Source organism: Anastrepha ludens, chromosome 3 (assembly GCF_028408465.1).
Source record: "Anastrepha ludens isolate Willacy chromosome 3, idAnaLude1.1, whole genome shotgun sequence".
In the NCBI taxonomy this organism is placed as follows: Eukaryota; Metazoa; Arthropoda; class Insecta; order Diptera; family Tephritidae; genus Anastrepha; species Anastrepha ludens.
The window spans coordinates 127,834,033-127,849,900 of NC_071499.1; the positions used below are offsets into that span (position 1 = coordinate 127,834,033).

General features: G+C 39.6%; 1 protein-coding gene across 1 annotated transcript; it reads right to left on the reverse strand.

The window, feature by feature from the left end:
- Positions 1-2,236: 2,236 nt before the first annotated feature.
- LOC128859180 (uncharacterized) lies at positions 2,237-15,670 on the reverse strand. Its single transcript, XM_054095955.1, has 2 exons — positions 14,047-15,670; positions 2,237-5,892 (listed from the first exon to the last, which is right to left on the reverse strand). The coding sequence occupies exons 1-2, from the start codon at positions 15,136-15,138 to the stop codon at positions 4,360-4,362; spliced, it is 2,625 nt and encodes an 874-aa protein (XP_053951930.1). The 5' UTR covers positions 15,139-15,670; the 3' UTR covers positions 2,237-4,359.
- Between the last annotated feature and the right edge of the window lie 198 nt (positions 15,671-15,868).

The window sequence follows — 15,868 nt, forward strand, 5'->3', positions numbered from 1 at the left end:
GCAGAAAAGTGCCTGAAGCTATATGCCGTGGGCAGTATTTAGAAAGGCTAACGCATCCGTAATTTGGTGTAAATATTTCCAGTAAATTAGAGAAAAACTGAGGGAGTTAAAGAACTTTAACTGAAAGAATTTAGCCATGGCAACTTGGTACTAGAGAGGCTTTAGGCTCGTCTGACCAATTTTTTTAATCCTTCGTTGGGCACCCAGGTCTGGCCAGACCTTTTTCGACTTTGGACATGAATATAATATATTGAACGAATTAAGCTTCCTAAAATTGAATTTTCGATCGATTTATGGATATAACCTTTTAAAAAGAGCCTATCCTTTTTTTCGTCCTGTTTTTAAATGCATTTGTAAGGAAATGTGTGGCAAATGCGCCACATTTATAATCATTTTTAATCGCATTCATTACCTGCGATATATATTTTTAATTTCTTACCTTTTTCATTGGTGCCTGCGTGCATTGAGCCACCTACAGAAGCTAAATAGTAGCTGAAAATATGTTGGCTTATGAAAAAAAGGATGTTTTTGTTTTGTTCTTTATTGTGACTCATTTTGAAGATGGTTGAAAAAAAGAGTTGATTACAATGAAATTTAATATGAAATAAAGGCAAGCAAAACATGTATAAGAGATTTTTGAGTGCTGTTAACATAGTGGATTCTTACATACAATACAATAGCAACGAGTTTTTCGACAAAGCTTTTCACCTCCTACAAGGACAAAGACGACAATCTCTCTTCCCTGTGAGTGTATCGGCTCCGGTTGGTTGGTTGACTACTATATTCCCAGGGTTAGTAATTGGCTTGTTGAAAAATGATTCTATAGTCAAACGAGTAGTGAATTTAGAAATAACGGCTGGATTTTTCATACGATTTTCGATGTTTGCAAGGACCAATGTGTTCGAAAAATCCGTCAAAAGATTTCATCTCGCATCACCATTTTTGAGCCCATCAACTTCCTTGCAATTACAAAAGGTGCCCAGGTAGGTAGGTGAAATGGTTGAAGTGCATCTGGCACTCCTCAAGTAGCACTAAAGCGCCGTTTTGATACCATTATGAGACCTCCAACATCAGGTATCTACAGCCAGCCAGAGCTGTTGATATAATGGAGAAGCCAGTGACCTTAGTCGTCTAGCTGCCAAATCCGCACATTTACAGGGAAAATGCTCTACAGTGTTCTTCTCTGAAAGTTCTTCTTCATTTTTTCTGCGCTTTCCTGAGAAATAATTTGTGCAGTTACCCTTTAACAACTGTCAAGGGGATGCCGATGACCTGATTGGAGGTATCTGAGGCAAATACAGTCTCCTTCCTGGCAATCAGCAATTTCATTTCCTTATGTTCCTATGTCCTAGAACCCAGATCAGAGAAATGTTACCTGTACACCCAAGAGAGTTGATCTCTTCTTTACAGGAGTTTACTAATTTCATTCTGCACCATGGCGTCATCAGAGCCTTAGTCGCGGCTTGACTATCGGAGATAATCGCTCCCGCGTTCCCTAAGCATTTTGCATGCCTGCAAGATCGCAAAGACTTCTGCTTGAAAAACACTAGCAGTGTTCGGCAGTTTAAAGGAGATAGATAAATTGGCTGATTTAGAGAAAACCCCTGCTCCAACTCCCGATTCCATCTTGGAACCGTCAGTGAAGACAGAGGTGCAAGTTTCAGTGCAGATTTTCCCCTCGATCCAATCCTGCCTGTTTAGAAAGATTGCTCTAGCATGACCCTCAAACTCTAGCCAATCTCCTTTAACCTGATTGCACTTTGAGCTGCGATGGAAATTACGGAAAAATCGATGGGAAGTTAGTGCAAAAGGACATTCAGGGCAGCACTGGGGCAAGTTTTACATGTTCCCCCAGCTCAATGATATTATAGTCCTTCGAAAGAGCTTCCCACCAAACCAGGCATCCATATGTTAGTTAAAATTGGCAAAACCACTGCGTTGTACATCCACAGCACGACCTGTGGCTTGAGCCCCGGTATTTTACCGAACATAGATTTGCAGGAGTAGAAGGCTATACTGGCCTTCTTTACCCGATTTTCAATGTGTAGTTTCCAATGGAGTTTGGAGTCAATCATCACTCCAAGATACCTAACTTCCGATGAGAGCGGTGCCCAAAGGAAGGTTAAAAAACAGATTTTCGTGGTTTTTGCATATTGAAAAAGCTAACGCATCCGTAATTTTGCAATTTTTATTTTTCCAGAAATACCGCAATTGAAAGAAAGTAAAGAAATTCGAATTACACGTTCCTTTATTTCATTTTATTTTAATTTATTTCTTATATTAATACAATACATTAAAAAATAGTACGAGCTCTCCTCTGCATACATATGTTTGACGTTAAATTTTTTATTATTTGATTTTCCAAAATTAAATCTGCGCATATTAGTTTTGTTTTGAACTTATGTACAAAATACCACAGGTATGTGTTGCATTACTCCCAATATATGGCTTGCGAAGAACATATATAGTACATTTACATACATAGATTTACATTCATGTATTCCACATTTGGTACATATAATTTTTACTTACACGCTGTTTTATAAAAAAAACAACGTCAAATTTTTGCAATTATCATGCCAGAGTGGCATGCTTAACAGTTACATACATATGCGTGTGTGAAGGTGTGTAGCATATAGAGTGTATCATAAAAACAGTGATATTTAAATATACATACACATTTAGTTCTACCACACAGTTGTGTTAATATTTGCTTAAATATATTACATATATTTTTTTTTGCTTTTAGCTTAGGTTTAATAAACGTAGTAAAATAACAAAAAATAAAAAACAAAACAAATTGTAAAACAATTTAATAAAACATACATACATATTTGTAAAAAGACTGATATAGATTTACCTAATTGTGTTTAAACTTAAAAACCTAATTAAAAAGTGATAGCACTTTTTTAAATATATTTTAGTTGTTTAAAAAATATATAATCAAACACTTTAGAGAAAAATAAGTAACACAAAATATGTATAGATTATATTATAAAAAATTTAAAAATAAGTTGAGAACTGCGAAAAGCAAAGCACGTAGAGTGAAAATGCTTTAACAACAAAATGCGACAAAAATGACGACCAACATTGCACCTTTAGTATTTGTTTTGTTTTTGCTTTAATAATAGTTATAGCAAGCTTAAATCTGGCTTAACAGTCACTAAATTTGTTTAATCATTTGCAAGGTTGCACGCCTTGTTTTATAAAAAAAAATATTTTTATTTAGATTTTTATAACTTGGTTTTTTGTTTTGTTCGCTAAATGTTATTCAAAAGATTTTTAGCTATTTTTTTTTTACTATTTTTTATTAATATTTTTTTTTTTTTAATTTTTAATGAAAATGCTCGCTTTTACTTTGCATTGTATAGTCTCCTACAAAACATTTGGCGAAAAGCGCCCAAACTCGTTACATATATTTGACAACTCCCGAGTTGTGGTTTTCGTGTAATGCCATATAAAAATTTTTTTGCAAGTCATCATGGAAAAAGTCTACGCCTAATCTTTCACTTGATGAAGTTATCAAAAGACCTTCGAAAAATAGCAAAATAACAAAAATGTAAAGCAAGCAACTAACTTTAAGCGAAGTGAGTAATTTGATTTTTTTCGGAATTTGTACAAAATGTAAAAATAACATTTATTGCCGATTTGTTTATTTTTATAGGCCTTTTTATAATTGTGCACCATTTTTGCTCGTAAATATTTTTTTTAAATTTAATTTACACAATCAATTTCACCAAACTTTTTTCGTGTACTAAATTTTGATTTCCAGGAAATCCAACGCGAAATTCACTTATTAGTGAAGCAATATCTACGATAATATCCAAATACTCCCGCATATTAGTTATGCAGAAACATCTTATGTTGCCATCAGTTTCGGCATTTCACTTTCCATTTGCTTATTCGCTTGTTAGCTGCACTTCGTACACTAACGATTCTCAACGCAAGTACCTTAGAAGCACAAATCTATGGTGATGTGCACTGGGTGAGCCACTACAGTGCTAAACAACACCGATATCCATACATACATATGTAACTACGCTTTTTTGCCAATGCACACACATTCATACTTGTTAATCACCGTAGAAATGTTATGTGAAAAATATTTTGTTGATTAGTTAGAGAATTTAAAAGAATTTGAACTTTGTTTTGTTGTTTGTTGTTGTGTTTTAATTGTGTAACACAGCACAATGCACGCAATAGCTGCACGCTCACCAGCCTTTGTGCTTATGCATCTGACTGCGCAGCGGGCCTTCACTGCTCTCAGACTCTAAAATGCTGCCACTGCGCTTAGCTCATCAATCGCCATCTTCAGAGCTATTGCCCAAGCCACCTGCTACCACAGGCAGGCCACACAAACTACAGCCGCTTTTCCAGCTGATTCAACATTGCTGTCGGTTCTACATAATTCACCGTCAATTGCAATTCGACCCCACCGCCGCCGGTGTCCGGTTGTTGCTCCTGCGGCTGCTGCAACTGCAGCTGTAGCTCCTGAAATTGTGTTGTTTCTGTCACCACGAAATTTTCCAATGCGAATTGTTGTTGCTGCTGCTGCAAATGCACGTCATATTCATTTTTGATATTGATGAGCTGCTCGGCCTGTCGCTGATGCTCTACAAAGATGGCGTCCAATTTGTGGTTGAAGGCGTATGGCACCACAGTTTTGGGCAGCAGACGTGCATGTTGTTGACTTAACGTGCGTGCGTTCTGTTGTATGCTCTGCAGCGACTGGTCGATGTTCTCTAGGGAATTACTGATGACGGCATGTATCTCAGCCGGCTTGGTAATAATCGACGTTGGCAACAGTTCAGGTGATGAGTTGACCGGAATGGCTGTTTGACAACGTTTTGCCGGACTGACACTCTCTTCAAGCGTGGTGCTACAGTTAATGTTGTTGCTATTAATGCTGGTGGCTGTGCTACTGGATGCTGCTGGACGCAATCGTTTCAGCACGGACATGGGTTGTTGCAACGCATCGTTAGCACCATTGCAGTTATATGCGGCGGTCATATGCGCGCTTGAAGTGGTTGGCTGCGGTGGTGCCGTTAGACGCTGTTCGAGCACACTGCGTGGCGACTTCGGTGATGGACGCTGAGGCGGTGACTGCGGTGCGCATGTCAATGGCGCGCTTGTGGATGCTTGTGTATTTAGTTGGAGCACAGTCGGCCGTTGTGTAATGGTCGCTGGCGCTGTGTTGGAGTGAATGGAAGTGGGCGGTACGGCGCCCATGTGATCGCCGAAATCATCACCTAAATCGATGCTGCTTGCTGGCGATAGCGACAATTCACTGCTGGCAACGCTGTGCGGACTTTTCATTTGGTTGAGATTTTTTTGCATATTTTTAGCCACCGTCACATTTACAACTGACACAGATTGGGAAATTGAGCTTTTAACCGAGGCGGGTTCAGGCGGAACAAGTGATAGAGGCGGCGTCTTTGCATACCGCACATTATCCGCCTGTGTGGTAGTGTCTTCACCACAACCCGTACCGCTACCGTTATCATGGCGTGGTTGTAAATTATCTATTAAATAAAGTACAATGCGCTCTAGTTGCTGGGGATTCTCCGATGCAGGTACATCCAGCAGCGAATTGCTAGGTATTTTTGTTTTGATAATCGTTGAGAATTTATCTTTCATTTGTTGCAACCGTCGACGGCCCTCCTCCTCGTCTAGCAGCGTGTTGATGCACACAAAAGAGTACACATTACGGGATTTATCTGCGACGTCGATGTAGCCAATCGAATGCAAATATATAAAGCGGCCATTGGCTGTGAGTAGTCGATAGTAGCTTTCGCCTCTATCTTCGTTATTGTCGTACATTTGGCGGAGCGCCACAATCACCCAACGCACATCGTCCTGATGCATAAATGAGAAAGGGCTGAGATTGAAGACCTGGAAGAGGTAAGAAAATTTATGCGAAACAAAAAAAAATGTTAAAAGTTAATTCGAAAATTTTATAAAAAAAAGCTAGGAAATGTTTTAAAATCTTTAAGCTGTCAATGTTGTGATAGCACCCCAAAATAATCTGCTTAATCTTCAATTCGCCTTCTGATTTCTCACATAAAGAATAACAATTAAAGGCTGGGTTTGGGTCACTATGGTTACGCTCAAGGCACCACGGCTGTAAAATGGCTGCATATAAGCGAACTTACGAAGTGCCCTCTAACCCATTTTGTCAATTAGGCCATCATTCACCGTCCGGCTATAACTGTAATAATAATGGCTATTGTATGGCGCATACAACTTATAACCTGGCACATTACAAGGAGCCCAGAGCGTTTCAGGAACTCCTACGATAGTAGATCCTACATTACCGAAACGATCCGGATTTGTATCCGGCCAAGGACTGTCACTCTAGCAATAGTCCCCAAACATTTATGGAGAATGCTTATATTGCTACAACTTCAAAAACTTCTAACCGTATACCGTAGCGGGATGGGTTTGGGCGTGAATACCATACGGTAGTACCCGGCCTCGAAGCACCAAAATGATAGAAAAACATACAGGAGACGCCCCATCATCATCACAGCATCACAGTTCGGTGTGAACCATTGCTTCCATTATAATTCGCATCCACGGCACACGGTCTTCAGTTTCTCCTTTGCCACCGGATGTACCCATAGTTAGTATGTCTTCTTTGCCATCTCTCCATCTCTTTCTTGGCCGACCTCTTCTTCTACCGCCTTATGAGTTCGCTTGAACGTATCTGTTAACATTTGCTCCTCTGATAACTCGTCATTGTACTGAATGCGGTAAGTATCATCTTCAAATCATACAAGAACATATATCTTTCTGAGAATCTTTCTCCCGTAACAATTTAATTCATCGACTTCATTTGATTTTAGTACCCAGGCTTTGCTTCCATATGTGAGGGTATGTTTTATATATTCGAAGATTCAGGTTGCTCGAAATTAGTCTCGACCTCATCACTTTTGTATTGGGGATGTAAGATTTATTTGCAGCTTGTATTCTTTCTTGTATGCCAATTGATGTAGCGATGGCAAACCTACGAGTGTATTTTTACCATGAAAAAGCTCCTCATAAACGACATAAAACTGTAGGACCTTCCATTTGTTTAAAAAAGACGCACGCTAGGAATTGGAGATGAGCTCGGAAAAGCACCTAACAAAGGGTGTAAGCACCCTTTTATGTTTCTACACCAATATAAACCATTCAATTTCAAATTCAAATGTAAGCTTGAAGGATATATGAGCATCGCGACGCTATTCGAACTTTGCCCAAAGTGTGCTCATAGATCACCCACCCCCATCAATGTCAACGAGATAAAATCCTTACGTGATATGAGAGCTGATTCACGCTAAGCTAAGTTCTGGATGTTATAAGCGAATAAAAAATTGTTTATCACTACCCTGACCACCTGGATATTGGACACGTAGGTCTTGCACAGATAACAGTGAGTTTTACTTTACTGCGACTAACCGAATTTATTATCCAGCCAAAGGCTGTCATTTCAGCAGCATTCCCCACAAAGTACGTGGAAATGTTCCATGCTGTTATAACAACAACAACTCTGACACCGAATTAAGTATGTAATAAAAGAGCCGGAAATAGCAAAAGTATCTTTGAAAGTATGTATGTCCATACGTACATTGCTTTTATTAGTTGTTCTATTTGAATATGCTTGTATGTAAAATCTATATACATATATAAAAGAAAGTCATGTTAGTTACACTATTTATAACTCGAGAACGGCTGAACCGATTTGGCTGAAAATTGATGGAGAGGTAGATTAGAGCCAGGAGAAGGACATAGGATACTTTTTATCCCATTCGAATGCGTTTCCGTTAAGTCACTATAAAATGTGGTATAACAAAAACGCATCTGATATGGAATAACAAAACGCAAATGACAGCTAAACGTAATTTTGTCTATGGTTAAGTAGAAAATTTGATAATATAAATTTTGTCAGAAATACATAATCACAGTAATTTGTATTCTCTTTGAATCATCATTATCAATACCGCGACCAAGACGATCGAATCTTTCCCGACAAAGCCGTAATGCAAGATGGATACGAAACATTGCGAATGAAACGACTGAAGAAGCACAAGGAATTGCCCGTGAAGAGCGCCACGTTAGTATGGCTCGGCTTCGTGCTTCTCAATCACAAGAGCAAAACGAGGCAGCCCGTGAAACGGCTCGGTTGGCAATGCGAAATCGTCGAGCGAATAACAGAGATCAACAAGTAGATCATTTTCGACGCACAAGATTATCAAGTGCTGATTTGAATCGAACAGCGTTTCGATATGATTTCAACACTGTTTACTGCTTGCATCCTAGCGTTTGCAGTGGGCCAATGAACGTTGTTTGCGAGTATTGTGGCGCATTGAAGTTTTCCGGAGAAACGCACGGATTGTACTGCCTTAGTGGAAGAGTGAAATTGCCATTATTGACTTTTTTGGAGGCGCAATGATTTTACTGTCTGGCGACTTCCGCCAAACACTGCCAATAATTCCAAGACCAACGGCTGCTGACGAAATAAACGCTTGCCTCAAACCATCGAATCTATGGCGCTATGTGAAGAAACTTCAGCTGACAACAAACATGAGAGTTGCATTACTTAATGATACATCTACTGAAGATTTCTCTGAGCAATTACTGACTATCGGTAATGGTCGGGTACCTGTCGACGAATCGAGCGGATTGATTTCATTTCCTCAGAATTTCTGTAACTTTGTCTCATCGAAAGACGAACTTATCAATAAAGTATTCCCAAACATCATTAATAACTACAAAAATAATGAATGGTTGGGTGAGCGAGCAAGGACCTAATGACCTAAACTACTAGATGACCTAAACTACATAATTCAAAATGATATCATTGGAACAATGCATTCATTCAAATCCATTGACTGTGTAACAAACGAAGATGAAGCCACCAACTATCCAATTGAATGTGTAAACTCCTTGGATGTGCCTGGCTTACCCCCGCACAATTTACGCCTAAAAGTTGGCTCCGTAGAAGTCATGCTTCGAAACATAAGCCCACCAAAACTTTGCACGGTACGCGTTTAGTGGTAAATAAATTGATGAACAATGTGATTTACGCGACGATACTTAAAGGAAAATTCAAAGGGGAAGAAGTTCTCATCCCGAGGGTCCCAACCGATATTCCGTTTGAGTTTAAAAGACTTCAATTTCCGATCCGTCTTGCATTAGCCATGAAAATTAACAAATCACAAGGCCAATCCTTGAAAGTTTGTGGTCTGAATCTAGAAAATCAATGTTTCTCACATGGTCAATTATATGTGGCATGTTCACGGGTCGGCAAACCATCTTCGTTATTTGTTCTTGCACCTGATAATAAAACCAAAAATGTCCTGTAGCACAAGGTGCTTAACTGGAGAGTGAAGTCTATTAAAGCTTCATTGAAATACTTGATTAATAAAAAAATTTACTTAATAAAACCAAAAATCTGATTTTTTATTGCCTCTAGCGCCGGGTCAGCTAGTATAAAATAAATTAAATATGGTCGAAATACTTGAGCTACAGTCTACGTTCTAATCGCTCACTGCGATTTGTAAATTATCTACGAAGGACTTAAAATAAATAAGACATTTGTACACACACATATGTACATACATATTTAAGTAAAGTTTCACCAACTGTGAATGGCCTGCTAAATCCATCGACTTCTCAATGCTATCTTGTTTACGTCTATTGTATAATAAAACTTACACAAATAAACAAACGTTAAACAACGCCGTTGTTGTTGTTGTTGTAGCAGTATCTTCGCCCTGTCAGTGTAGTGTAAATAACCGGTCGTCTTCGTCTAGCTCATCTAACGGTAGGCCCAGGAAACTGGCAGTTTCGACGGGTTGGGTCCAGAGGGAGAGAGGTGTTAGATGAGTGGGTTTGATGGGGCATGTGAAGAGGTGGTTAGTGTCGTGCGGGGTACCTTCACATGCAGGACATATGTTTAGTATGTCGGGGTCGATTCTGGATAGGTAGGAGTTTAACCTGCTACAATATCCAGAACGTAGTTGTGCCAAGATTACGCGGGACTCTCGAGGAAGCTGGAGCTCTTCGTCTGCGATAGGTGGTGGTTGGACTCCGATAACGGCATTCGGGGGTCGGGAGCTTAGGAAGGTGGTAAGTGTCTCCCGATGAATGTCGTTAATAGCCTGTCTGTATACTGTCCGATCCTGGAGAGGTCTGTCCGTTTTGTCCTGGATCTCGTCCACGTAGTTGAGGAAGTGTCTCCTGATGTGCCTGGGAGGTGGCTCAGGCTCGAGCAGGTGTCTGCATGGGTGAGGCCTACGGTGACACCCAAGCAGAAACTGCTTGCCGAGCATTTTGTTATGCTCCTTAACCGGGAGCATGTGCGCCTCGTCATGTAAATGGTGGATAGGGGACATCAGGAGACATCCTGTCGCGGTCCTGATGGCAGTATTCTGGCAGGTCTGAAGCTTCGTCCACTGCGTATCACTGGTTCCAGGCGACCAGACAGGCGCGGCATAGTTCAGAACCGGTCGGCCTATTGCTTTGAAAGTCGACAGCAACATTTCTTTGTCTTTGCCCCAAGTGCTGCCGGCAAGCGACTTGAGGACCTTGTTGCGATTCTGTACTCTCGTTGCAATAGCGGTTGTGTGCGCCGAAAAGGAGAGCAAGCTGTCAAAGGTGACTCCCAAAATTCTGGGGTTGTTTATCGTCGGAATTGGGGTATCGTCGACGTGTACCTGAAGTGGCAGCTTGACCTCCTTTGTCCAGGTGGTAAATAGGGTCGCCGTGGATTTAGTGGGAGAAAGTTTTAAGTTTCTCGCAGTGAAGAAGCGAGAAAGGCTGGCTTTTGAGCATAGGCCATCAATGTCATTGCCCGACGCCATTATCGTGCAGTCGTCGGCATATGAGACCAGTGAGACTCCCTCTGGTGGCTGGGGGAGTTTCGAAATATAGAAATTAAAAAGCAAGGGTGAAAGGACACCACCCTGCGGTACTCCTTGCTTTATTTTTCTCTGTTTTGAGGTTTGGTCTCGAAATACTACCGACGAGTGACGACCACTCAGGTAGTTCGCGGTCCACCTCTTCAGCCCTGGCGGGAGTGTCGACTGTAAAATGTCATCTAATAGCGTGGCGTGGCTGACTGTGTCGAAAGCCTTTTGTAGGTCCAACGCTACTAGGACAGTCCTCTCGCAGGGGCGGTTTTGGTTAAGGCCGCGGTTTACCTGGGTGATTCCCATGGCAGCCGGTTCTACGTTACCGGAATGACTCGGGTTTTTATTCCCGACCAAGGGCTGCCGCCCCAGTACACTAGCCCTGTCTAGTGCACCGTATTTTTAAACAACGCCGTAGCTGGGTGCGCTTGTGCATGGCATTTTGATTATTACCCCAAACGTTATAGGTTCAGTTTTTACCTGATCTTTAAACTGATAATTCGATAATATTGATAATTTTCAATAGATAAAGAATGCTTTTTTAATACCTTTAATTCCATGAAAATTCGGGAAAGCTTCATATATTAGGTGAATTAAAAATCACTTTCCTCATCTACATATCCACCTTCACCTTTGCTCTTGCATTAAGGAATTTAAGCTTCCACTTATCCTTGTCATTTTATCTTTTGACATTTATATTAGTATTCTTATTTTTGCCTTAAACCTTTTGTTCATCTACATATTTACACCTTTACTTTCATCCTTGCATTAATCTAAATTTAAGCTTTTCTCTTTAACCACTGCTTAACTCGTTTCTTTAAGGGGGAAGTCTACTGTGAATTTTTCAAAAAATCGATTTTTTTTTTTTAGCTTAAAAAATACTTTGAACCCTCTTAAATAAGGTACAATATGTGTTACAGCTGGCTAAATTTTTCTTCGTTGAAATTTCGACCTTTTCCCGAAGCGCTCCAAAGCGCGTACCTGCTATACTGAAACTTTAAACGCATTTTTCTCGAAACTAAGTTTTTGTATACGGTGTACACGATATCTCGAGTTCTGATAAATGAATCAGCTTAAAAATTTAATTATATATTCTCTGTAATAGTGTCTCTCGTCTGACATAGGATTTTTTTGATATCGTTATTTGTTAAATTGTTGTAAACAATAGTAACATCAATTTTAGGCAAAAAAAAAGAAAAAAATTTCAAGAATTTTTTTTTCAACGCCAAAATTTTTTATCGACATAATCCTACGTCAGACGAGAGTCAATACTATGTATATGATAACAATATTTTGTTTTTTTGTTTTAGATCACCGAAACGTAAGATTTCCATTTTGAATATTTTGACTTAAAATTTTTTTTTTCAAAAACTTAAATATATAATAAAGATAAGAGTTTAAATAGATTTTATGTACGAGCAATATTTTGTTAGAAATAAAATCCGGAAAATAAGCCTGTTTTTCCCCTTGTCACAGTAGACTTCCCCCTTAATTCATATCATTATTAAAGCATACATTTAGGAGGTCTATGAAAACCAACTGGCGAGCAAAAGTCAATTCGTCAATTCGCGCGCCATAAATCTAATGAGAAACTGGGCCTCAGCGAGTCAAGTTTATGCGGTCCGTGATGTAATTACTATGTTCGTAAGTAGTTATGCTTGATTGTTCGAATCGAATACTGTACATACATTTGCAAGCATGAAAGCATACATATATTCCATTTGATTTTGTATAGCGTCACCACATTAATCTATGTTTGCATATGTATATGTATGTAGATTATATAGCTACACGATATCAGCCCCTACAGTGAATACATTCTCCCAGAGGGGTCACGGACTGCTATTAAGAAAATTGTTTTATTTACAAGCTCTTGAGTGATATGGCAAAAAGTATTAAGAATGCATAAAAGAAAAAAATAGTTGCACATAAACATCTACATAATTCTATTTCTAACAAACGTACAGCATTTTAATAGCGCTGACGATATGTAGTATGTATGTGTGTAGTAAACAATGAACAACATCCATGTACACATTTGTATGTACGTACACACATACATATACATATATGTCCACATCCACGTATGGGAGGAAGTGTTCGTTTTTTGTAGGGCATTTTAAGCGCTACACATCGCCACTAAACTGAATTCTTCTAAATTTGGTTTATGATAATTATTTTCCTACTTATCTGTGTCTATATTTATTAGTTATCTATGAATTATTCTTTAACTGCGCATCTGGAATAGCAATTTTTGACCGCTTTGTGTTTTTTTGTTTTTGTGTTTTCAATGTTAGACTGCTAACTACCCACTATGTAACAAAATTAAATTTCGGTCATAAAAACTTTACGTCCCTCAGTCGGTTGGGTTGAAAACAGTTGACAAAACCTGTTTGTAAAACGGACAGAAAATTCAAATTTTGTCACTAAATTTTTTAATGGAAGCCTAAAAACCGGAGTGTTTTTTTATTTTGTTTTCCATTGAATTTGGCCGAATACTTGACAGTGCGAGTGAATGCCTTCACTGATGAGCTGAACAACAAATAATTATATTAAATATGGTATTTTATAAATGTGTGACTAATTCATTATATTAATCCAGCAAGTAAATTTGACAACGGAAAACAAAACGATATTCCCAACGTGCTAATGTAAATAGAGCGAAGAGAGAAGAAAGAGAGATACAAGCAAATATATATAGCGAAAATTGTTTTCATCATACACAATTGAAGATACATTTTTTTATTTCGTTATTTATTATTATATTTTATGCTTGAATGTTCTCTGTTTTCCTCTTTGCACCTATGAACATACAAATGTTAGAATGTATGTATCGGTTGAACGATAAGCTGCACTGTTTATTAAGTATATTTTTAATAATAATATGTACATAAATCTCACTTATATGCCATATTCACTCACTGATAAGACACAAGGGAAACATACCAACAAAACAAAAGAGCACTGCGAGCAATCGACCGACCGAACCTACCCGAAGCAATACCGTACAACTAGCATTAAAGTACCTATGACCTTAACCCGAAACTTTTGCACTTGCCTACTTCCCTAATTTGTCTAATTAGCCATCACAGCACTGATACGACTTGTGTTTATTCAGCGAAGCACAGCATTTAATGATAAACCGGCTTACCTCCTTTTTCATATAGCCAGCTACCAGCCCTATTCGCTGATCACAGTCAACAATACGTCCATCGATTAAATGCCTCGTTCGGTATTCCAATCGCCCATTATCGTTCGAAAAGTAGTTTATTATCTTTGGTGATCGTATAATCCGTGCCATCGCCACAAGCACTACATCATTGCCACTAATGCCGTGCATCGCTGCCTGTGCAATGACGTCGTGCTGCATCATATGCAGGCCGACGCTCCCATTGTTACGCGTCCGCCGTATTAACTGTGACACAATGGGGAATGTTCCGGCTGAGCAGGAGTAATCGCTGCGCCGAAAGCAGCCGTCAAATTTCATCAACTCGTACTTTCGGGTTGCTTCCGTCCGCGTACCTGCCCGCGCTAACCGTACTGTGAAAGTGCGCCGATCGTTACGCAAGCGTCGATCAATGTCATTTAAGTAGGCATCTGTGTGTTCGGGGCTGTTACTGCGATGTGTCTGCTGTGTCGTTTGCTGCTGGTAATAATCCCCCGCTGAACAGTCAGACTCTAAAGCTTCATCGTCCTCATTACCTGATGACGGGTGATGTAGTCTATATTCATTGCTACTGCGGAATAACGCTTCCATGTCACGTGGTATTAATTGCTGTAGCAGACGCGATTGGTCGTCTGGATGTGTAATGCTTAGTATGTTTTGGCCATGGAGATCGGATTGACAATGACCGAGTAGTTGCTCTATGCTTGCCGATATGACAACGATTTGGCCATGACATGTTAATGTTATGAAGAAACTGTCCAGCAAATCTGTGAGAGCATCCGTGAATTGAGGCGCCTCGGTTAGCTCTGCCATGTGGCCACTCCTCGGCCTCCGTGGCACAGACTTACCAAATACGTATTGTAATCGTAATCCATGCGTTGCGGAGCGCAAAATGCCGGTCTTGTCTGGACGGCGTGTTGAACTCGCAACATGCGGCACCATGGAGGCTAGCTCTTGTATACTTGCATTCAGTTTGTCTCTTCGATTCTTCTCGGCTAAATTGCGAGCCTCCCGACTGCTGTGCGCACCACCTACCACACCGCCTTCCGAAACGATTTCCGCCTCAGCTGCTGCCATATTTGTCAGCAATTACGCCGCCTCACTTAACAATGCTCACCTGTGATTTATTTGATTTGTTTCTGCGTTTGTTTTCCTGTTTTTTATCCGCTATGGCTGCTGGAAGTCACACGCCATTCCTTCGCACTCTGCCTTTACACCGTTCTAAGCAATATTCGTCGCCTTTTTTCTCAAGGTCTCACTTCTATGGGTCTGCTTTCTCCCGTCATACCGCACCTCTCCTTCCGATCTTTTCGTTGTTTTCTTTCTCACTTTTCTTTTTTTCTTACTTGGTTGCGTGTCCGTTCTCTCTTTTTTTCTATGTACTTCTCGCCAGCGATCTAATAGGACACTAATCAAATTTCTCGCGCGTTTCTAATCTCACATAGATTCTTGATAATAGTTTTCACTGATTTGTCACTAATTTAGACGACTTTTCGCTATTACATTTCCACTTTTATCAATCACCCGAAATGGAAAATTTTTGTTTTGTTATGTCTTCTTCTTGCATTTGCTTCTCTCACAATCTGCGCAGGCTTAACAATGTTGCTGATGAAACGGATGAGCAAATATCAGTACAAAAGCAAAATGCAGGGCGATTCACAAGAAAATGTATGAGATGGTTTAGGGGATTTTCTAAAAATTCAAACCAAATTAAGTTTGAAAAAATTTACAAAAAATGATTGGAGTGCTGGAAAAGTAATATGTAGATTTGGACCATAAATAACACTACCATAAGGAAGAACTGCAT

Bases quoted from the DNA above. Each gene is read 5' to 3' on its own strand.
- LOC128859180 (XM_054095955.1), bottom strand. From the start codon at position 15,138: ATGGCAGCAGCTGAGGCGGAAATCGTTTCGGAAGGCGGTGTGGTAGGT. The intron at 5,893-14,046 runs GTAAGCCGGTTT...TACCTCTTCCAG, and splicing joins CTGGCTATATGAAAAAGGAG to GTCTTCAATCTCAGCCCTTT.